Genomic DNA, 23,493 nt, shown 5'->3' on the forward strand with positions numbered 1-23,493 from the left:
ATATGCTGGATAAACCACGCCTGACTGCAGCTCCCGCCCTTCTCCCCTTTACCCTGAGGGGTTTACACACGGTGCAGCTGGGCAGGCAGCGGCATTGGATTTCGTACTGGAACGGGATATTTGGGATATGTTTTTCCTGGGTTTGCTGCTGTTTATTTTAGAAACACAATAAAAAGCACCTGTGTGGGCACCACGGAACATGCCGCGGAGCAGCCGAGGCCCCCGGGGCCGGGCGCGCCCACCTCGGGCGGGCGGCTCCCGGCGGGCGCTGTCCCACCGCCGACCGCTGGGGGGCAGCAGCGCCGCGCTCAGGGCCCCCGCCCCGCCGCTCCGCTTCCGGCCCACGTGGGCCGCGCACGCACATGGCAGCGGTGAGCGGGAGCGGGGCCGGGGTGCGCCGGGCGGGTGGATGGGGGGCACCGGGGCCGCGGGTCGGGGCGCACCGGGCGGACAGAGGGGGAGGGGGAGCGGGGCTGCGGCTGCACGTGAGTGCCGGAGGGGTGGGGATGCTGGGGCACTCTGAGGCCTCCGCACCCCCCTGGGGCTCCCCTGTGGGGCTCCTCCCGCCCCCGGCCCGCGTGGGGCTCCCGGTCGATGTAGGGGGTTTCTCCCTCCTACGGGGTTCCCGCCGGGTTCCCCTGCAGCCGCCCCTTCTCCCCACCGCGGGTTTCGTTGCCGGGGGGAGCTGCGGGGCTGCCCGGCGGGATTCCCGGCCCTGAGCCCGGCGTCCCGCAGAGCATGTCGCCGGACGAGGATGTGCAGCGGCTCCTGATCCAGTTCCGGGATGAAGCGGGGGAGCCCCTGGGTTCCCCCTTCGATGTCCCGGTCACCATCACCCCGGACAAGCTGCAGCTGGTCTGCAACGCCCTCCTGCAGAAGGTGAGACACCCCCCAAGCTCCCCCAGCACTCCCGAGCCCAGCCCGAGCCACCCCTCGCTGCCCTTCCTGACCTTTCTCCCCCAGGATGAACCGGTGCCTCTGGCTTTCTTCGTCCAAGATGCAGAGATCGTGGCGTCGCTGGAGAAGACCCTGGCAGGGCAGAGTGTAGAGACAGAGAAGGTCCTGGACATCATCTACCAGCCACAGGCGGTGTTCAGGGTGCGGGCGGTGACCCGCTGCACCAGCTCACTGGAGGGGCACACTGAGGCTGTAATCTCGGTGGCCTTCAGCCCCACGGGAAAGTACGTGGCTGCAGGTGGGGGGCTTGGGGCTCGGCAGCAGCCGCTGTTCCCCTGCCCCGGCGATGCCACACTCAGCCGGGATCTTCCTCCTCTCCCAGGTACCTGGCAAGTGGCTCAGGAGACACCACCGTCCGTTTCTGGGACCTCAGCACGGAGACACCACAGTTCACAGCCAAAGGTGGGTGCAGGGGTGTCCCGGGACGGCAATTCCTGACCCCCTCCCTCGTGGACCCCCTGCCTGCTTGTGAGGAAAAGCAAGGCAGAACCTGGGGGCTGGCTGAGCCGCACAGCTGGTCTCTTTGGCTGAGGAAGCGGAGGAAGAGGGGCCGGCCAGGAGGAACAGGGAGGGTTCCCCCAGCTCCAGTCCTGCCTTGGAGCGGCTATGTGCTGGGACACTGGGGACAGGCGGTTGCAGCCCTTCATTCACACCTGCTCGTGCTCTCTGTGCCAGGTCACCGGCACTGGGTGCTCAGCATCGCCTGGTCGCCCGACGGCAAGAAGCTGGCCTCGGGCTGCAAGAACAGCCAGGTATGCGTTGGCTCCCTGCTCCCTTGGTGCAGGGCTGGGGGTGCTGTGGGACCACAGACACGCTCTGCAGCCCTGTCCTGAACTGAAATGAAACCTGTCAAGGGGCCGTGGGGGACTAGGGGTGAAGACTTGCCTTTTCTGGGGTGTGAGGGATGTATCCAGTTGTTTCGAGCGGGATGCCTATTTCCCAGAGGAGCTTTGTGCATGGATGTGTTGCAGCCCTTGCAAGTAGTTTCTCCAAACTTTGTGCTGGGCAGGCCTCTGGCTTTGTCACCTCTGTAGACCTCTTGCTGCTGAGCCCTGCTGTCCTGTTGCAGATGATTTTCCCTCCACGCAGGAAAGAGTCCAGGCTTTAAACATGGCCCTTGGCAGCCGGCTCCATCATGGGGGAGGTGTCTGGAGCAAGAAAGGGTATCGCCGGCCAAGCCAGGGCTGCTGCTTGCATGACCCAGATGTGCAGCGACAGTCTGTTTTGCAGTGCTCCCGCTCAGACGCAGCAAAATTCTCTCTTGAAGGGGGCCCTGCCCCAACTATGGGGCAAAATACTTGTGCTTGAGGTGCAGGTGGAATTGTCAGGGGAAGCAGGAGCACTCGATTAAAACAGTCAGTAACTTGCTGAGCTGCAGAGGGATGGTTGCTTGCCCTGACCTTTGAACAGTCTGGGAGTGACCACAGAGCTGCTGAGCGCTGCTGTCCCACGCTTGGTCTCTGAGTGCCTGCTCCGTTGAGTGCTGTGACACCAGCCCCCAGGGAATGGGTGGCCAGCCAGGGTGGCTCTGCCGTGGTTTGGTGCTGGTCTGGCATTATTCTAACCCAGGGAGTTGCTTGTCCTGTTTCCCTGTTTCTTCCAGGTTCTGAAATAGGAGATGACTAATGCCTTGGCTCTTTGGATGAACATTTATGTAGAGAGAGAAAAAACAAGAGAAAGCCAGCATGTGTCTCGCCCACAGAATCCGATAATAAGTAGCATTTAGTGCGCTCTGGCTTTCATCGCGCTCTGCAAACATTCACTGACTCTGGCACAGGGTGTCGGAAGGCTCGGGCTGGCTTTTTGGGGACCTATATTGGTTTTACATTAAGGCAGGTATTTTTGTACCAGCAGTGTTTTAGACAGAGTGGAGGGCAATCAGGTCTCATTCTTTGAGACGTCAGCTGATTGCTGCAGGGATCTGGAAGGGCATCCAGCCCTCCTGCTCCCCTCCCTTTCTGCTCCCTGCTTCTGCCAATGTAAATCTGACACCAAGGACACCTATGATTTCTAAATGGAGCTCGAACGTCCCTGGGATTCACATGATGTGTGTGGTCTGACGCGACCCTCTTGCTTCCTCTCTTGGACAGATATTTCTCTGGGACCCAGCCACTGGCAATCAGATCGGCCGGGTGCTCTGTGGCCACTCCAAATGGATCACATGTCTGTGCTGGGAACCGCTCCACATGTAAGTGAAGGGCCAGCCCAGCCCTTCCCCTTTACTCGTATGGAAAAGAGCAGCCTGACCCGAAGAGCACTGCTCCTGTTTGCCTTCCTCCTGTTATGGGAGAAGGGGTACGTGCGGGAGAATGGCCCTCAAAGTGGGCCAGAAAAAGGCATCTAGCTCTGAGCCAGGAGCTCCAGGTCCCAGCTGGTGCTCACAGTCCTCATGAGTAGCTGGGGAAGTCACTGCCAGGCTGTGCCTCTTCTCCCCTGTATAAAAGACATACCTGCCTATGGAAAACAATGTTTTCATGGTGCTGGGCAAACATTTTATATGCTCCTCTCCAACGTGCTGAGCTGGGAGCAGGAAAGCCTGCCGCGTGGTGCCCAAGCTTAGGCTTTCCAGAGCACTCCCTTTCTGCTATCCTGAATCCTGGTTGCCTCTGTCATCCTGTTTATCATGAGGGCTGATTAACTGTACAATCCCCTTATCCCTTAGATCAGCTAAAGCTCTGTCTGGGAGAGATGGGTGGAGGGGGACAGTTGTAGCCAGTAATCCAAGACATTATAGAAATAAATAAATAGAAAGAAAAAGGGCCACTTCAGGGCAGAGCCCTGCAAATTGAATTTGCCAGTAGGAAACTCCAGCTATTTGCAGACAATTAACTGGATTATAAAGGAGGATGAGGAAATGGAGAGGAGGGAGATGACCCTGCTGGGGCTCCACTTCTGTTTCTCCAGCCAGCAGTGCTCCCTGCTCAGTTCCTGCACAACAGGAGGGGCTGTGCTCTTCTTCACTCTTACTGGTGCCAGGGACCACTTTGACATTAAAACTGTGTTGAGTGGTAAAGATGCTGTGTAAAGGATGGAGGGCTGTGGCTCCCCTGGCCGTGCTGTGTTCTGGCCAGCTGCTTCGAGATGTGTTAAATTTGCCCCAGAGCCACATGGATGGATGTTGCTGCTCTCAGCCCTGACAGCACTTTGTGTCCGCAGGCCGCCACGTTTCCTGCTGGCAGTGAAGCATGGCACAGGCAGGAGAGCATTCACTGTTCCCGTTGCTACTGGTCTATGCTACTTTGTAAGGCAGATGGATACCCCTGCCCAGGGCTCTCCCCAGCCAGTGCCCGGGGAAGGTGCCAGTTTGTGGTCCCCTTGTTAGCCAGCAGGTTAACGATGCCTCTTGTGAAAATAAGTTCATTGCCAAGGGTTCAGGTACCAGGTTTACCTTGGATTGATGCCTCTAGTATCGATTTGGAGGGAAGCATATGTCTGCCTTTCCCCCAGCTTGTAGGATCTTGTTCTCTAGGTCAGCGCTCTGCTACTGCCTAGCCTCTGATCTTAAACCAAAAGAGAAAATTGTTTGTTACTGACTTCTGGACTGTTGAATCCTCTGGGGCTGGTGGGGGAAGAGTTTGGCAGAGAAGCTGCATGCGCTGCATAAATGGATTTGATCTTCTTCTTACCCAGAAACCCAGAGTGCCGCTACCTGGCAAGTGCCTCCAAGGATGGCAGCATCCGCATCTGGGACACACTGATGGGCAGGTGTGACAAAATCCTTACAAGCCACACGCAGTCAGTGACGTGTGTGAAGTGGGGGGGCGATGGCTTGCTCTACTCATCCTCCCAGGACAGGACCATCAAAGTCTGGAGGAGCCAGGATGTAAGTGAGGCGGGCAGCCGTGAGGCTGCTGGTGAAGGGGGCTGGACACGCTGTGTTGTAGCTTTGCCCTTCCTGGCATGGCTTGTGCCCTGAAAGTGGAGGTGCAGGGTGGGTGCTGTATCCTCTTGACCTGTCAGAACCTGTTTCTTGACACCATTTGGAAGGAGTAGCTGTTGTGCAGTGCTTTCATCGCTAAAAGTGTAAAATGGGTCTGAAATCTAGAAACATCCCTGGAGCCACCTGTGCTGGTGGGTTCCTTGTAAAGCCCTGTGGGAAGCTGGTTCATGAAGCTCAACGGTGTCATTTCCTCCCTGCTAAGCATGGCTACAGCCCTGCCTGCAGCTTGGGCAAGAGAGTGGGTTTGGAAAGTTTAGGGCTGGTTCTTGTCACCCAATGGGTCTGGTGGGTCCTGTGCAGTCTGGCTCTGTCCTGCCCATCCCTCTAAATGGGTGGTTTTGTTTCCAGGGGGTCCTCTGCCGCACCTTGCAGGGCCACGCTCACTGGGTGAACACCATGGCCCTTAGCACTGACTATGTTCTCCGCACCGGTGCCTTTGAGCCAGCTGAAGCCACCATCAACCCACAGGATGTAAGCGGCTCCTGTAAGTGCAGCACCCGTGATGTAGGCTAGGGGAGGCAGTGGGGAAGACAGTGAGGAGACCTGATGTATCTTCTAACACTGCCACGAGACGAAGCAATCCTGAGAGCTGGGAGCAGGTCCTGTGCTGGTGTCGGTTATGCTACTAGCCATGATCTTCCTTGCCCGAGCACAGGGTTGAGCAGTCTGGGGGCTGGGAAGGCCACTTTGTTTTCAAGGGCTTTTGCTCCTAATGTTGCTCTTGGCAAAGAGAAAGTGGGTGAGCAGTCATAAATGCATTTGCTTGGCCCTCAGAGCCAGGATTGGAACAAGCATCACAGGGTTATAAAGTTTCCTTTCACTGAAGGACTACAAATCTTTCTTTCCCTCTCCCTTTCATTCTTTCAGTGGCAGAATTGAAGGACAAGGCACGGCAGAGGTATGACCAAGTCAGGGTAAGTCCCTTGAACCCCTACTATAATTTCTAACACTGCTATTACAGACTTGCACAGTTGGCTATTGACCCCAACACTGGTGTGCTTTTGAGCTCTCCACACCTGGCTTGTACAAGACTTGGGCTCTTTCATCCCTTTCTCAGGGCCAGGAACCAGAAAGGCTTGTCTCGGGGTCAGATGATTTCACGCTGTTTCTTTGGAGACCAGCAGAAGACAAGAAGCCACTGGAGAGAATGATGGGCCACCAGGCTTTGATTAACCAAGTCCTCTTCTCACCAGACACCCGGATAATAGCTAGTGCTTCCTTTGACAAGTCCATAAAGCTCTGGGATGGTAGGACAGGAAAGTGAGTTGGTTTGTTCTGTTACAGAGGTGGTACCCATGTAGGGTCTGCATGTAATGTACAGGTTATGCGGAGGTGGGCCCCAGTGTCATTGCCAGCAACTCCCTGGTGTGTTCTGCATCTCTGTAGCCCAAACTCATGCAAAGTAGTTTTGCTGCCTCTGCCTCTCTCTTCCCTTGGGCAGTCCCTTGTCTAGCTCTTCTTGTGTTATGGGGTCTGTGCTTGGCTAGGTGCCTGCAACCCCACTGTTACCCAGCCACAGCGCTGTCTGGCACCCGTGCGGCACATGCTGCCTGCTGCAGGGTTGGTTCTCAGGGGCAGGCTCTGCTGCGGTGAGATGGGATGTTCCACTTGGCTGATCTCCTGAAGATGTGTGCATTGCACACTGTAGACAGACCCAGTTTGCATGGTTCCTGTGCTGGAAACAGCTCATTCTGAACAATGCAAATTCTTGTTGGTGCTGGTGGTGTTTGGATGCTCCTATAGTCCAGCTTCTAATCTTCAACTAGAGTATTGAGGAGCTCTCTGGGCCATCAGTCCTTCCCTTCAAATGCATATCAGCCTGTATCAAGTATAAATCAGCCTTTATACCAATGAGCTTGGGTTTCGTATCAGTAATTTTAATGGTTCTTCTAAATCCAGGCTGCTCAGCCAGAGAGGAAGAACACATTTGTGTAGTAAGACTGGTGTTACCTGCAGGATAAGGGTTTCTTGGCAGCAGAGTTGAGATGAAGAGCTGTCCTTGACAAGGCTCTGAGCCCATCTGGGAGGGGTTTTAGACAGATTGAACCACCTATGGTTTCTGTATTGCAATTGACTGCCTTGTGTGTGCTGGGCATCTCATGACTGTGCTTGCTTGCTTGCACATGGAGAAGAAACATGAAGGCTGGGCAAGGGCAGGTTTGGAACAAACCCAGCTGCCTGCTTCTCCAACAGCTTCTTCATACCTGTCTGCACCAGGTACCTGACATCACTGAGAGGGCATGTCTCGGCTGTGTATCAGATCGCCTGGTCAGCTGACAGCCGCTTGCTGGTGAGCGGGAGCAGTGACAGCACGCTGAAGGTCTGGGATGCCAAGATGAAGAAACTGGCCATTGATCTTCCGGGCCATGCAGATGAGGTGAGGTGTCTGGACTGAGGTGTTTGAAAAAGGCAGGAATGACTCCTCCCAGCAGAGGTAACTGTTTTTCCCTAATACTAGGTGTATGCGACGGATTGGAGCCCAGATGGACAGAGGGTCGCGAGTGGAGGGAAGGATAAATGTTTGCGGATGTAAGTAACATGTTGTCTGTCCATAGAGGATGTGGCAGTTGCTCCATGTGTCCTTCAGAGCTGCAGTCTCCTTGCAGACACCTGCATGGTTAGGGCATGGTTTTGGCTCTCTTGCAGATAGCACAGTGCTGGGCCAAATTCCAGCCTGGAGACCTGACCTCCCTTAGGGCAGGAACTGCTGCTGTCTCCTGGGAGATGAATAGAAAGCAAGAGTCCCTCCAGCTGAGCAGTCAGTGGTGAAATTTGACTCAGATGTTTTGGCTCCTGGAGAGGGGAAGGAACAGTTGTACCAGTCGGTCAGACCCTTCCTTTCTCACCTTCCTTCGTCTCCCAGTTAATGCAGACAGACAAATTCCTGTGAGCTGGTTGCCATTTGACCATGGCTGATGAAGGAACGCGGTCCCCAGGCACCCCCCTGTGCTGCTGTCATACGGTACCTGCTGGCCTGTGTGGCAGTGTTGGTGCCAGACCACTGGGACACAGCAGCTCTTTCCATTTGCAGATGGCGTCGATAGGAGCAGCGACACGAAGCTGTCGGCCCTGTCATAAGCTGGGCTGCCCTTAGCACAATCTGCCTGGGAGATCTGCAAGGAGATGGACGATGGAGGCTGACCCGAGCATGGCTCCCTGTTCCTGTTGACTGCTGTCTCTGATGGACTCTTTCCTTATATTTATTTAAGGAAATTTTAATTCTAATTCTTATTAAGAGCTGTGCTTTGCAGGATGATTTCCTCTGAACGTTATAGGAGGAATGTCTCATCTGCCTCCATCTCAATTGGCTTTTTATTGAAACTTCAGCCTTACAGTTGCCTGCTGCCTTGAAAGAGGCAAGCAAAGGGTGGGGATGGCTTACATCCTTTCTTGATGCGTGAAGAATCCTGCAGAGGCTTTTAGTGGGAACAGTAAGGGTTGTCCTTGTGTGACCTTCAGAGAGGGAGAGAGGAAGGGGAAAATTCAGCACATGGTTGCATTGCAGAACTCTGCTCGGCTGTATGCCTGGGACAAAGATCTGAGAATAAGGTCCTGGGGCTTCTCATTCCAATTCCAGTAAGGTTTTGCCTTTCCACTCAGCCCATTTCCCTGTGGGCTGTGCTGAGCATTATCTGGTAGTGATCCTCTGGAACCACAGCAGATATTACTCATTTGCTCATCTGCTCAGGGTGCAACAGGCATGGACTTGAAAGAGCTGCTAGAGCTGTGCAGAGGTTTTAGGTCCCAATAGTTCTTGGAAATGGGGAGATGAGGCATTTGTGCCTCTGAACAGGGGAGAGCACCCGTTTCCTGTCCACTGCCAGCTCAGCAGGAAGGAAGGAAGGGGTGGGGAAGGGGAAGAATAGAGCAGGTGATTGGGTGGTGTTTGTCCCTTGCCTTGGATATGTGCTGACAGCAGGGCTGGGACTGTCACAATAAATGGCAAAACTTCCATTGCAGAATTGGCTCCTTCTGGAATTGCTCGAGTGCATTTACTTGCCCAGTGGGTGAGAGGGATTCACACTGGCAGTTACATATTTGTAAGCTTGCTTATGAGTTGTTTTTTATAAGTCAGTTCAGGCTTTCAGCAGCCGTGAGGCGAACAGAGCTGGATTTAGTTTATTTCCAGGGTGCTTCCCGTGCAAATCAAGATACGATTATATAGGTGTAGAAGTTGTATTGTCAGATTTAGTTGCAGCAAGATAGCACGTAAACCAAAACATTCTCCAAAGCTTTCATACAGCAGTTGCTACTCAGTGATTACTACAATGCAGAACAGGAGTTTGGGTCTCAGATGCTTCCCAGCTGCAGAAGATGTATTTTAGGACTTTATTCCTTCTGGGAGGATTGCTTTGGAGAACTAAGAGGGGGTGGTGCAGTAATGGCCATTTGCTTGTCTGCAGATGAGCAAAAGACTGGAACAAAGGGTTAAATCTTTAGTATGACTGAGAACACCAATTGCAGTTCCTGTTGTTAGTATCTCTTTCTGCCAGTCAAGTCAGCAGGCTCTATCTTCATGCTGTCTTTTGGGAAGAACTCAATATCCTGTACCTGCTCTTTCATTAACGTGCTTCCTCCAGCTGGTTCTTGCTGACGGTGAGGGCTGTGTTGCATCCATCTGCATAAACAAAACCTTTCTTAATTCACTAAGGTAAATGTTGTGGGACAGGGTGATTTAAAACTGGCTGATAATTCTGCCTCCCCAGACTGATATGCCCTTGGGAAGGAGAGGAGCACACATGCAGTTGATGGATATCTGGTAACAGCTGAGAAGCCTGCCTGTTTTGCAAGTTTTTTGGGCTGTCTGTGCTAAAAGGATCAATCCACCCATGGGAGTTCAGCTCTGTGTCCAGGTTTGACTTGCTGAAAACAGCAGCTTCTGCAGCTCCTGGTCATATGTGGCTGTTTCTGGAGGAAGAAGCATCGTTCTCTGCTTCCTCTCCCAAAGTGCTGCATGGAGTCATTGTGCCCTGTTAATCCGTGGTGTGTTTTGTGTCAGAATGGAGATGTATCAGAGCTGGGGGAAGTGACCCTGCCTGTGGGGACTGGCTCTGCTGGCTTTGTGTACCTAAAAACCACTTCCTTGTCCACTGATTTTCCAAACCAAAGCAATTGCTGTGCCCTCTGGCAGTGCTCTGAACTGAGGCTAGCTCCTGCCGTCCCATCAGACTCTGCTTCCGTGGCACTAGGAACCAAACAGCCCTATTGAAGTGCACCTTTCTAATGCTGGAGCAGAAAGGTTTTCCAAAGCAAAGTGAGACCTCTTGAAGAAAGAGAGGGCCTTGCCACTAAGTTTACACCAAAATAAGCAATCTCAGCCATAATCTGTCTTTGACCAGATAGCGGGTAATTTTGAACCACACTGTGATGGGTTTGCATGTACACCAAGATTATGTCTTCCTAAGCAGATGCTACTGTTTTTATCATTCATACAGTACCAGCCTTCATGCATACTAAGTGCTGGCCCTGTTCCAGCTGTATTCCTAAGCAATCCCGTAACACTTCTCCCAGTTTTATTTGAATGCTGCATTTCCCGGGCCTCATTCTGCAGTCTTGTGCACTGAGGAAGAGCTGCTGCTCTTTCCTTTGGAGGCGGCTCCTTTTTGGCAGGAAGCGAAGCAAGCATGTGACCTCCCTCACTCTGCTGGTGATGTGAGCTTTAATTAGCTAATTTTTAGAATTGCAGGTGCAGATTTGTGTTGACGGTGGTGGTAATGGGGAACACATTATTTTTTGTGAAAGGACAAATCTAGAAGGTGGGCTGGAGCTTTCTGATAGTGATGCGGTTCCCAGAAAAGCAAACCATACAAAAAACCTCCTGGAACACTTGAACTTTTCCAATGCTGTGTGCTAGGAATCTCAGTATCCGTTGCTGTGTTTCAATGCAATTTCTCCCGAGTGCCTTGTTAAGCATACCACACAAGTGTGCCTACCACAAGGGTGGTGTTTTTCACTGGTAATATAAGAATAATTTTAAGCATATCCAGAAACTGGTCCTGTGGAGCCCTTTGACACTTTCTTCTTTAAAAGCTGTGATAGTTCAGCTGATGCCACCATTAATTTTGTTACAAATCCCTTATGGGAGGACAGTGACGATAAGGACTGGGAAGCATGCCAGTCCTCTGAGAGAGGTTTACCTGTCTAGTAAATGCCTGGGTACGATGGAGGGGGGGTGGGGGGAAAGGAAGGAGAGAAGAAAAATGGTAAGAACACCAAGAGTAAAGTAGATTGTTTGGGATAGCACTGAGATGAGCAGGATGGTGCCAGACTCCTGCCTTTGGGGGTTGATTTAGATAAGTGAGGCCTTAGCATCCTTATGAAAACTGTTCTTGGGGCTGTGTGTTCTGCTTATCCATGCAGGAGGGCTGGCCAAGTGGTGTACACATTGTGCTCCCTGGCTCCTTGGAGCCACATGTTCGGTTCTGCTCAACTGAGCTGATCTCTTGATTATTTTCCCAGATCAGTAATTTAACTTCCATGCGCATGTTTATAGCCTGGGGAGAGATAAAAGAAAAATCTTTCAATGAACAGGAAGGACATAATCTTCATTCATTGTTCTGCATGAACATTAGGAAAAGCAGTTGTCTTTTTGTTTTTCTTTGGGTCAGCCCAGGCATCCAGGTGATGTTTCTGCCTCAGAAAGGGCGGTATTCTGGTGGTATGGTAGAAAAGGGCTTGCTGTGAAGACCATTCACACTTTTGAGGATGAAAGTTGTTATGGAAACTCAGGACAGTGTTGTCTGTATTTTGGGGAGCTGCTACCAGCTGAAAGCATACTTCTGTGTACTGAGACAAGCAACCTAGAAGGTGCTAATTCCTTCCTAGATCTGTTGCTCTTGTGATCATGAGTCCTGGCTCAATCGGAGGGACTGATTTGCCTGAACCAATGTAGTGCAGCTGGGAGAGAGCCACAAATCCATCTCCAGTGCAGTTGCTCTGTTTTCTTCACTCTGACCCTGTAAATCAGTGGTCCTTGCTGAGCTGTAGGTCACTGGTAGTCTCTCTCAGTAGGGTGCAGCTCTTGCACCCTATGATATTAAAAAGAAACAAACGCAAGACACAGTACTGTGGGCTTTTGAAGGATCACTGTGGTCAATTAGACATGGTACTGGTGCCCCCTGCCCAGCCATGCTTTTTGAGCATGCTGGGTATTTTATTGTCCTGCCGAGTGGCTTGTCAGAGCAGAGCAGTGCATCCCTCAGAATGCTGCAGGGCTGCCACCACTTGCCAGCGCTAAATGGCGGGTATCTGTATTCCTTGAGCAAGGGAGGAGCAGCATGAGCCCCATGGGATTATCCTGCGTTGCTCTCCCAGTCTTTGGTAATGAGGCTTCCTTTGGGAAAGGCTGGTGAATTCAGTATGTTCTGTCTCTGACCTCTTTCAGCAGCAAAAGCAAGTGAAGGTGCTGTTTGTAAGTAGGTTTATTGTAGTTTGCTTGTGCTGGATGACATCTAGAAACTCTCCCAGGCACTAATCAAGGACCCAGCTGAAATGAGTGACCTGTGTGCAAATCCCACAGCCCTTCGTTGAGCGGTTTTCAGTCCTCAGCCCGTTCAAATCCCAGTGCGACGGCAGTGTGTTTAGTTATTCTGGTCAAACCTCCCTGCCGCTCCTGGCTGTTTTGTCCTTGCTGTGCTGAAACAAACCTGCTCGAGGGCTCCAGCCCCATTACTAGGACAAAAGGACACTAGCCTTGCTGCTACGGAAGGGAAATGTGTCTCAGTTTTGAAGTGTAATGCAGAATGGGTGGCTTAGAAATTCCTGTTCAAATTTCTCTGTTCAAAAGGCATCTTTCTGGATTTTTTTTCCTTTTTTTTTTTTAGCTTCCCTCAAGTGTAGCTTGTGACATTGACTTTGGGGTGAGGATACGCGCTGATGCTGAGAGGATTAATACTGAATGTGGGAATCTGTGGATGGCAATAAACAGCAAATTCTCAGCGAAATTATTTTCTGAATCAGAATATTTTAACACATTGAGACTTGTGGGCTTTTTCCTGGTTTTAAAGGGGCACTGTGAATACATACTAGAAAGTGTCTGTGTTACTACCAACACTTAATTCATTATGAACTTGGAATATTTTTACATCTTTTATTCCTTCCACAGGGGTGTTCTGAGCTGCTGCAATTAGTTGATCAGCTTTTCTTTTTCAGTTTTGTTTGTTAAGGTAGTGCCATGCATGGATTTTGGATGAGAGCTCAGAACTTCAGAAAATAAAGGGAGGATTCAGTCTTGAGGGGTTTAAAAGCCCTTTGGTTCTCTCTGGCACAAAACAGATGTCTCAGGATTCCTCTGATATCTCCATATAACGTCTAGAGCTTAAAAGCTGACAATATTCCCTTAAGAATCTTTTGCTGAATATTTTAATGTAATTGTCTTTGGAGAAGTCTTTATACTGTGGAGGTTTTGACATGGCACACAGTTCCTGTAGTGCCAGAAAGTGAAGGGAGATGGTGAAGGATAGGGAGAGGACCAACCATGTAACTCTCTGCTCAGTCTCTATTTCAGTCTAGTGGCACTGAAAGCAGACCCTGTATAATGTGAGAGAAGGTGCAGCACAGCTCTGTGGGGTCAGGGCTCTGCCCTGCGTGATCCCAAGGCACACCTTGTGTCAAATGGAGGGTTAATCGCTGCTGTGATGTCAAAGTGCCAAGGGGAGGTCTGGGACAGGCGGTGATATTGGGGAAGCCTGAAAGAGCATGCACAGGTGAAACTGGGACGTGGAGGTGGCAAGATGGAGAACACGGACAGGGGCAGAAAGCAGTGAGGAATGGAAAGCAAAGGGAAGGAGTGCAATTATGTAGATCTGTAGGTGAAGGTCAAAGGCTTCATGTGACTGGTGTGTGGTGGCTGGTTGTGTTTTTTTTAATGTTTGTAATGTTGCTGTAAACAGCCCCAGGCTGACCTAAAAGTGCTGCAGGGCAGAGGCTGTAAATTATAGACGTTGTTTTCCTTATAAAGAGAGCAAGTAACTTGAAGTGTCTTTGGCTTACAGCATTTTGCATGCTTGTTCCTCCATTGCTTCTCAATTCATTGGCGCTCCCTGTATTAGATCTGATGTAGAGCCTTACTTACTAATGGAGCAGGGACCGTGCTGAGAGGGTGCAACCCTGGAGTTGCTGGGTAAGCAGTATCACTGCCCTGTCAGCAAGGCAGGGTGGGACACACGGATCACATACCTGCCTTCCTCCCTGCCTTCCCGCCTCTGGCTGCTGCCTGACTCATGGCACTTGCCCTGCCTGGCTCAGTGCTGAGGGCTGCAAGCTGAGGGGCACCTACTCTTCTGGTTGCCCCTCTGCTTAGCCCTCGCTGGCAGGTGGGCCTGAGGCTGCCAAAAGAACTGCTAAAGTGAAATACAGCAAGTGCTAAAAGTGGTAGCTGGGCTGGGGGGGCTTACCTCGAGCTTGGCCTTCCCGCCCCGGCTCTGAGGTGAGGAGAGGGGTGGGCGCCAGGGCTGGGCGCGCACCTTGTCCCTGAGAGGAGGACACGGCCCGACCCCGGGGGTGGGTTTGGGTGCATGTGGGGCCGGAAAGGACCTGAGGGGAGGACGGGGCGGCGGGCTCTGCCGCGGTGTCTTGAGGGGAGGACGGCGCGGCCGGACTCGGGGCAGAGCACCCCCCTGAGGAGATGGCGGCGGAGGGACCCCGCCTCGCGCTCTCGCCGGGTTAAACGGGGTGAGGCACTCTTTAGCCGTCGGCGGAAGCAGCCGAGCGCTGGGGCCTGCGCGATGCGGCCTATAAAATGCGTGGGGTGGCGCGGAGGTCTGGGCAGTCGGAGCTGGGGGTCGCTGCTCGCGGATCGCTTGGGAGACGCTGACGGAGTGGCAGGAGCCTCAGGAGGCGGTGACGGCCTGAGAGACCCCCGTCTGCACCCTCGCTGCTTCCTCCCCTCCCGCGCGGGGGGCGGCGGCGACAGCGACAGACACCCCCGGAGCCTCGGGCCGCGCCTCCCTCCGCCCTGCTGGATGTTCTGGGGCTCGGTCCCTGAGGGGGGCCGCGGCGTCGGCAGTCCCCGCTGTGGCGGGGCCATGGGGGCCGGCAGCGGTAGGGCGTGGAGACCCCTTCCCCGCTGAGGAGGCCCCTCGTCCCGGCGCCGATGCCGCGCTGTGCCCTCACACCCGGCTGCTGAGAGACTTCCCCCCCCACCCCCCTTCCCCGCCTTACCCTCCCCATGCCAGACGGAGCCCCTTGCCTCGGAGACGCCCTGCAGCAGCCCCGCCGGCCCGGGGGTCTGCGGCTGCCCCCGCGGTATGAGAGGAGCTGCCCTCGCCGTCGGGGGCAGCCAGGAGAGGGGCAGGCTCCCACCCCGCCGCCGGCTGCCGTGAGGCGGCTGTAGCTGCCTCAGCTGGAGGAAGAGCCCCTTTGTTTTCCTCCCTCCTTCCTTCCCGGGGCTTCATGCCCCGCTGAGGGATGATGGAGGTGGTGGGGGACTTTGAGTACAGCAAGAAGGACCTGATAGGACACGGAGCCTTTGCTGTGGTCTTCAAAGGTCGCCACCGCAAGGTAAACAGCGATGGGCTTCGCCCGCAGCCGGAGCGGGGCTGGTTACACAACCCGGGGCCGGGGTCGCTCCGCGGAGCTCCTCCCGGTGGGTGACAGCCGGGGCGGCGCGGGGGGGAGTGTGTGCCCTCTGGGGAGTTTTATCGTGATACGGAGGTTTGGGGAGAAAAAAAGGAGAAAGACGGAAAGGTGCGGGGTGGGCTGAGGTAGCGGGGCGGGGGCGGCGGGGCCCGGGGCTGGGCCTGCGCCCGGGGCACCCCCGGTGGGCGGCCTGCCCTGCCGCAGCCCGCGGCGGCCCGGGAGCCGAGCAGCTCCCGGCTTCTATAAACGCTTTTTTTTTTTTTTTTTTTTTTTTTTTTTTTCCCTCTTCCTCCTAAAAAACCAGCAACCTATCCGCGTTCCCACCTCTCCCCTCTGCTGTTTGGTAGCTCCCTACCATAACGGCGAGCGGAGAGTTGCACTGTATGGGAGGCTGAGCCCTTTGTTTGTCAGGAGGGTCATGTTTATCTCGCTGGATAACGAGGGATCTAATGGAAAATTGTCTCCTTTGGGATTGGCTGAAGATTTCTTAAATTCAGAGGTGTCTGGTTTCCTGGCGTGGCTTGCTAATCGCCCCGGATATTCATAGTTACGTTATGGGTTCTTGATGCTGTGAGAGTTTATTCTGGTGTTGGTGCCTCAAGTGCTCAGCTTTCCAGAAAACAACTCCAGATTTATCATCTTGGAACATTAAGGCTGTGCTCTCAAGTTGAAGAGGCGCAGTGCAGTGATTTTGGGGTTAAAAAAAAAAAGGGGGGGGAGAAAGGAAAACAGGAACTTTAAAGGCCAACGGAGATGCTCTCACCTTACAAACAAATAGGCAATTTATTTTTAGATAACATATAAACAGACAATGTAGAATTTTACTTAAAAACCCAGATGTTTTCTTGTGCAATTTTCAGCTGTAGAGCATAAGAAGGCTGAAAATGGGAAGTCCTTAAAGGGAGAGTAAAAGTAACACAGTCAGTGAGAGAGGACTAAAAAGCAGAATAAATAGCACCACTACCAAAAAATAAATAAGATGTGATTATGTACTTCTGTTTTTTTAAAAGCTTTGGAATCTGTGAAAATGTAGTGTAGTTGCAGCTGGATTTTAATAGCTGTCTAAGCTATTGTGGAATGAAGTAGTTCTTGATGGTGTCATGTGACACAGTAGTCACTGGTGGGTAGAGTAGGGGTGATCTTGAAACTTTTTCTCCTGTGCTTTACTAGCTAGTTGTTGGATAAAGTTAAAAAGAGTATAAAACTGACCATACTTTTTTTGTTTGTTTCCAGAAAACTGATTGGGAAGTAGCCATAAAGAGTATTAACAAAAAGAACTTGTCAAAGTCACAAATCCTACTTGGAAAAGAAATAAAAATCTTAAAGGTATGTTAATTTGCAGTGATTTTTAAAGCTGCTTTACTTGAAAAGAGACTGTTGACCTAGTTCATTCCAGGTCATGGATAGTAGCACAGTAATTGCTGTTCTGCTGTTTCTTTCTTTGTTACTTCCAGGGGAAATCCCGAACTAAAAAGACCAAGGGAAAAAAAAAAAAAAAAGATAATTTTTAGTTATAGAAACAGTCTCAAAACGGGCTATGGGCATGCTTTTATAGGTAAAAGTGGGAAATTGTTGTAGAACCAGTCTCCACACTTTGCTTATTGCACATGTAGAAAACTTTGTCCTTCAGGATGGCTAATGTGGCACCTTTCCCAAGCAGTGCATACAACAAAAGTCATAGCTGAGGGTAAAAAGTCTGTCTTTGATCTTTCTTCACCTTCTTTGCTTGAAGATGCCTTGAAAGCTAAAATCAGCATGCTGAATTTGATTCCTGAAGCAGTCTTCCCACTTCTGAGTTGTGTTAATCGACCTAAAATGCGTAGCGTGGCTCTAAAGAAGGAAATAAAATGGAGCATCGTTTATTCTTTCAACACTATTTTATGGAAATGTTTCCTTGGGTGGTCTCTTAGCATTCTCCGCTCTCTGCAGTTAACAGTATCTGCTTCCACGTAGCTTTGCAGTAATAATTAGGGCTGCTTTCTTTCCATGTTCTTTCCAACCTTCTGAGATACAACACTATTTTATATACTAATATATACATATTATATTCTAGTATATTTATTATGTACCAGAAATTGTGGTGTTGGGTATATTAGTGTGCTACAAGTACTTAGCAAAGACAGATACTTTTTTTTTTTTGAGGAGTTACAAATAATTGCATAATCTGTCCTGTGACTTTTATTTGGTGTTACTTGGTTTGATTTCCTTTTTTTTGTAGAATGGTAAGGTTGACTTGAACGTTGTGTGGTTGGTTACTCTGCTAAGCAAGAAATTGAATGGGACTATAAAATTAAATTTAGTCATTTTCCAATATTCATTAAAGGATTTTGTGCTGTAGTACTTTCTGTAACAAGACATAGAAAATAAGTTCTGGAAGCAAATGTTTTTATAACCTCTGAAGATATTGCCTAATTTCCTGTTCCTGTAAATATTGTCTAAATAGCTGGGATTTCCTCCGAATTCCATCAGATGGTCTAAAAAAGATGCTACCTTTCTTTGTAAACTTTGGTTCTCTTTGATTGTTGCCTAGCATATTAGATTTAAAATAATAATACTAAAAGGCTATTTTTATAACGCAAATATTTTGTTTTACAGGAACTTCAGCATGAAAATATTGTAGCACTCTATGATGTCCAGGTAAAATATATTTCGATGTCTTTTTCTGCATTAAAAATTATTTATGAATGTACGATGCATATATATGTATGCCAAGTAGAAAATTTTGAATGGCCATGTATTTTGTTGCTATAATCAGTTTGGTATTTAGAAAAAGAAATCCCGTTCCCTAAGCAGTGGCAGGGGAGTTCTCTCATCTTCAGCAAACTATGCTTTTATACCGTATTGGCTTGGTCTAACAAGGAGGATACACGCTTGGTATTGAAAGCTGTGAGGAATACAGTTTATTTCCAGGCAGCAGGGTCAAGTGGCACCCTGAGAACCTCTGCAGAGGTTGTTTGTGTAGCTGGGTCCTGTCTCCAGAGAAGAAGCATCAGCTGGGCTGGGAGCTCTGTCTGTGGCAGTAACTATTCTCCTGAATTAGCCTTGTTTCCCCGGCCCTATAATTTAATTGGAAAGTGGGTGTTTGTGGATAACGACTGAATACACCTGAAGGAAAATGTACTAGTAGGAGTTGATCTGAAGGGATGAAGCAAGTGACATTAAGAAGTCAACTTAAATTACTCTGTTGTAGAAAAGGAGCAGCATCTTTGATAACTCCGTAACCAAGAAATGTCAGGTATAGACCTGTATAGTCATGGTGAGGAAGAAGACCACGATTACGCATGTATATATTACTGTTGCCTGTGTACAAAAGGATAGGATGAAGTATAAAAGCCAAGCAGACATTTGAATCTTTTAAAGTAGGAGAAATAAATATTAAATTGTTTCAAATTATTGTCCTCTTTTTATTCCCAGGATTCTGCCTGATAAAGTGGAGGAGTCAGTTTTCTAGCCTATCTAGGGTAGTGTGTTCTACTTAGTAGGAAGTACATTTTTTGTATCCTAAGGCCTGCAAATGTTGAGTAAAGCTAAATATGATGTGATGTAGGTTATACAGCCATTTGTTCTGCTTGAATAAGAGCCATACATTTATCTCCTGGGCTCAATTCTAATCTTAAATACAGTTACGCTTATGAAAAAATTATGAAGAACCACCCATGGGGCACTGCATAGTTAAAGCAATGCAAAACAGACGTTTTGACCTTCTTCAATGTTTTGTGTCTTTACACATTTGCATCCTAAAAGGTTTTCAGCTTACATGTAGATGTGTATCTCTAGCCATAGAAACCTGTGTTCACGTGACCCATGCTAGGCAGCCTCAGGTTTTATTGTGTGTACGTGTCCTGTGGTGCTACTAACTTCCATTGACTTTTGGTACAGAGATGGATGTTCACATAGTAACAGACTGTGCATCACAGCTTCCCATTTGGATGTGTAGACTCTTTTCCCTCCTGGGACTTGACTTCAGAACTCTGCATTTTGGATGATACTAGCTGCTCTGAGAGGGAAAGTGTAGGCTTTTGTGCTTCTTGAAGAGACCAGTTTTTCCTGAGTATTGCGAAGTGGAAATCAACTCTCAGCATCCCACATTTAGTATATCCAGACATCTTAAAAGAAACTGGAATGGTTGAATGAGGGCACTGGTGTGTGAATAAGCAGCTAAATTTCAGATTTATCATTTACAGTTGTTTATATGTGAAGAATACTTACTCAGCTTTGCAGCTCAACCTGAGGGTAGTTGACTAGATAGGTATTTTTATGATTTAACATTTTGTATCGTCTAAGCCTTGGAGAGGCTCTTGCTTCTCTTGATTTATGTACAAAACATCCACAAGGGAAGAAAGCTGTACACCTGTCTATGGTTTCTTTACCCTAAAGGTTATTTATAAACATAACTTCTATGCTTTTCTCTTCTGCCACAGGAAAGAGTAACCTTAGAGTGACAGGACTTCTGGAATGATCAGTCCTGTATTCTCCATTTGAGAAGGGGGTGTTGTTGCTTGTCACTGACTATTGCATTTAAATAAAGTGAAAATTTAAAGCAAAGAGAAGGGAAAACCTGTGTCTCAAACCTTGGATATATTTCAAATGCATTCATGGCAAACATAAAGCTTGGCAGTATGATGCTACTTCTATAGAAATTGCTTTGCAAAATATGGTCTAAAGAATGTGACACTTGCACAAATAAGTTTTCCCCTTTCTGCACAGGGCTATGTTTGTGAAATATTATACATCATTAACTTGTATGATTACATTAATTTGTAACCCAGCAAGAACGAACACTATGCAAGGCATTCACATGTCTAGTAGGCTGTTACACCTACTAATTTTCTTTAGCATTTCATGTTCTAGCATGTACTGCCCTTTTTGTTTGCCATAGTATTGTGAACGTAGTGATATAGTACAGCAGATAAGACTTTAGGATTTCAAGCAATTTTTAAGTTACAGAAGCTATTTTTTTCCCCCTCAGTGCTGGAGCCAGTGGAGTCTGTGTCACAGTAGGAAGTTCTCAGTGTGACTGGCAGTCTGTTTTATTTTTGTAGTTCTGTTGGTCTGAAGTTTTTCTTAACCTTAGACAGTGTGAAATAAGAAAATGCTCAGGTTTCAGATGCACTGTTTGGCAGACCATTTAGCTGAATAATCCAAGAACTGATTGTTGTAGCAAGTTTTCAGATAGAAAAGACTGTGTGCTATGTAAGTGGCAAAACAAGTGAAAAAAGTGTATACTAATTGCAATGAAGAATAGATGTTTTTTTCATCTCATAATATTAAATGAAATTATTGTACTTAATGGCAGTACTTTGAGATAAAAGCTGTACCCCTGCATAGCAATTTGGAACATATATTGTTAAGTTTCAGAATGAAAAGGTAGTTATTACTTTACATATTTGAAAAGACTTCATTTGGAATTGTTTTCACAGGAGGTAGTTAAATTCCTTCTCTTTCATCTCTGTTCATTTATGGTTGGGTTCCTGTAGCATGATCTGTGACCAGTCACACAAGTCAGTGTAATAAATCTGCATACACCATTACAGTTTTAATTAGATCCAAGGAGAACTTGTGAGCCATTCTGCTTATAGTACATGAACATTTTAAAACCTTCTACATCGCTGTTGGTTCTGCTTCTATGAACACCATTTTGATATGTTACTTAATATGTATAAGGTCCACTGAGTTAAATTACTAGAAATGCCCATTCATCTGGAGACGCACCCGAGTGAATTGGTGTGCCATTAATGTATGTGCATTGGTTGGCATAAAAATTTTTTGTTCTGGTGCCAGCGTGATAATTGTCCTTGATTTCTGTAAGGTGGTTACATGCAGCACGGGCAGGTTTGATCTACAGATAGGCATTTTATGTAAGCTGAGTATATCATTATTTGTGCCATCTCAGAAGGCCAGGGATCTGCACGCACCAGGGCATGAAGAGTGGTTCTAAGTCTGAAGGCATTTTTGGAGATACTTAAATATGAAATCTGTATCTGTGACAGGCAAATGTTTTGCAGTAGTACGGCTCTGCAAAATTAAGATATGCAGCTCACCTCTAAATGTGAAATTAACTTTTTCATGAAGTGAAATGCTTAAAAAAACCCTCAGAATATAATAGACGGATAGCAAGACTTAACCTGTTGAGACTTTTTTTACTTGCATTCTTGGGAAGAGTTTGGTAGTCTTTCATTCAAGAATAAAAACCTCCTGAATCTCTAAAATGGTACAAGAATGCAGCTCTTTTCCCATGGTGGTGTTGTGGCACGTCATTGATCCTGCAAAAGACGATCAACCTTAGATCCTGTTAATTAGGGAGATGGAGCCCAGTATTTCTCAAAAGGAGTCTAAAATAATCTCCAACTCACCAGTATAAAGTACATTGAGGTCCTTGGATAAAATATTATAGTGAAGTATGAAGGTATCAGTAAGTTATTTGGAATGTGCTATCTTTAGGATGTGAATTTACAGTTTTGTGTGGTTCATGATCCCAAGTGTGTGCTGAGTAGAACTAATCTCTTACACAGTGCCAGACAGTGCCTGTTTTAGCAAATAATTTAATTCAAAACCTCTTTAGAATGTCAGCCATCAGAATGAAAGCCTATAATGTATCTTGGAGATAGTGCTTTAGAAGAAAGAATTAATGTCTTCACTGTATGGAGTCTGAAGTTTTGAACAGTAGTTTAGGGAGAACTAATTTCTAGTGTGTTAATGGAGAAACAGTATCTGAACAGAAATTGTTTCTTGTCTTAGCTTGTTGGTATGTAGCAAAGTAACTGCAGCTGCTTCTGCTATGTCCTTGAAAACAGTGAGAGCTAGCAGGAACAAAGCCAGTGGTCCTTCTGGTACCTACACCTCAGCCTTTACTTACAAGTGCCCGTGAGTTCTTACTAGGGATGCTTATGGAAGGAACTATATTTATCTATACCTGTTGTTTTACCAGTGGGAATTATATATTACTGTTTGGTTTACCCAAGGACTCCAGTTGGTCTGGTAGTATTGCATATATTTATTGAGGCATTTGCTTCAAGCATTCTGTTGTGTGCTCTTGATCTTGGTGTCTTGCAGCTTTGATTGCCTCTGTGCCCTCATCATAGCTGTTTCTGAACTGTTGTCTTTTGAATGAGGATATCTCGGTATTTTTTCCCTCAGCTCCTTGATTAAGGCCTTCGTGCTTGTTGGTATTCATCCTCACTGTGTGTGGAAACAGTCATAGGAAAACATGCTGTTCAGAAAAGTTTTCAGATTAAAAAAAAAATATCCTGACCTGTAAAATTGTAAAGGTTTTGAAATACAATCTGGCAGCTGATGCTAACTGGAGGGTTGGCTAGGACAATACTGGGCTGCAAAGAATGACACTAGTGTAGGTGTTGAAGATTAGGAACAACCAGTTAGAATTTGTTTTGGCCCACAGAACCAAAGAGTTGGAGTTACTACACAGTCCTTAGCTTACCTGCTGTGCCTAGATACTATAGTTTCTATTTCAGAATTGTTTCAGAAGATCTAGTACACAAGCATGTTAAAGATTTGGTGTGCCGTGAACAATTTTCCCTTGCCTTTCTGTTGTGCAAGCAAGCTAGTCTCTCCAGTCTCTGTCACTACCTCCCATATATATTAGTTAAGTACAGCATTTCACATAACAGAAATGAATGATACGGCTATTGTGGTACATTTCTCCATGGCTGATTGCTCTTTTATGTGAATAATTGGCAGCATGCATGCTATTTGAATCCTACAGGCACATGTCAAGTGACATTTAGTCAGAGACTTAACGTTTAGCCAGAACTAACAAAATGTTCAGTCCTTTAGATGATATAGAGCTGAACGTGTTAGAAGCTGCTGCTGTGGTGCACTGAGAAAGCAAAAGTACCTATAATATAGTGAGAAACAGCCTTAAAAATATCTGGACCCGTCCTTTTCCACTAATCATTAGAACTTTTTCCAAATGTATTTAATGCTTAAAAAAACCCAAACTTAAAGCAAATATAGCACAAATTAACATATCAGAAAATTAATCGGATAATAGTAGTGCA

General features: G+C 48.2%; 2 protein-coding genes across 2 annotated transcripts in view; both read left to right on the forward strand.

The window, feature by feature from the left end:
- The first annotated feature begins 305 nt into the window (after nucleotides 1–305).
- NLE1 (notchless homolog 1) lies at nucleotides 306–8,169 on the forward strand. Its single transcript, XM_080383611.1, has 13 exons — nucleotides 306–371; nucleotides 736–879; nucleotides 964–1,181; nucleotides 1,280–1,359; nucleotides 1,633–1,709; nucleotides 3,048–3,145; nucleotides 4,588–4,780; nucleotides 5,246–5,381; nucleotides 5,765–5,811; nucleotides 5,955–6,157; nucleotides 7,115–7,274; nucleotides 7,356–7,426; nucleotides 7,929–8,169. Exons 1-13 carry the CDS (start codon nucleotides 363–365, stop codon nucleotides 7,939–7,941), a joined length of 1,449 nt encoding a protein of 482 aa, XP_080239737.1. The 5' UTR covers nucleotides 306–362; the 3' UTR covers nucleotides 7,942–8,169.
- A 6,413-nt stretch (nucleotides 8,170–14,582) lies between these two features.
- The window catches only part of ULK2 (unc-51 like autophagy activating kinase 2), a 40,271-nt gene continuing 31,360 nt past the window's right edge, over nucleotides 14,583–23,493 (forward strand). Inside the window, exons 1-3 of the mRNA XM_080382654.1 lie at nucleotides 14,583–15,397; nucleotides 16,709–16,801; nucleotides 18,071–18,112. Coding sequence (XP_080238780.1) covers nucleotides 15,305–15,397; nucleotides 16,709–16,801; nucleotides 18,071–18,112 — 228 coding nt within the window. The 5' untranslated portion in view covers nucleotides 14,583–15,304. The remainder of the gene's footprint in view (nucleotides 15,398–16,708; nucleotides 16,802–18,070; nucleotides 18,113–23,493) is intronic.

Source organism: Falco punctatus (genome assembly GCF_963210335.1).
Source record: "Falco punctatus genome assembly, chromosome: 1".
Classification (NCBI taxonomy): domain Eukaryota; kingdom Metazoa; phylum Chordata; class Aves; order Falconiformes; family Falconidae; genus Falco; species Falco punctatus.

Bases quoted from the DNA above. Each gene is read 5' to 3' on its own strand.
- NLE1 (XM_080383611.1), top strand. The intron at 3,146-4,587 runs GTAAGTGAAGGG...CTTCTTACCCAG, and splicing joins TGCTGGGAACCGCTCCACAT to AAACCCAGAGTGCCGCTACC. The intron at 5,382-5,764 runs GTAAGTGCAGCA...TCATTCTTTCAG, and splicing joins ACAGGATGTAAGCGGCTCCT to TGGCAGAATTGAAGGACAAG.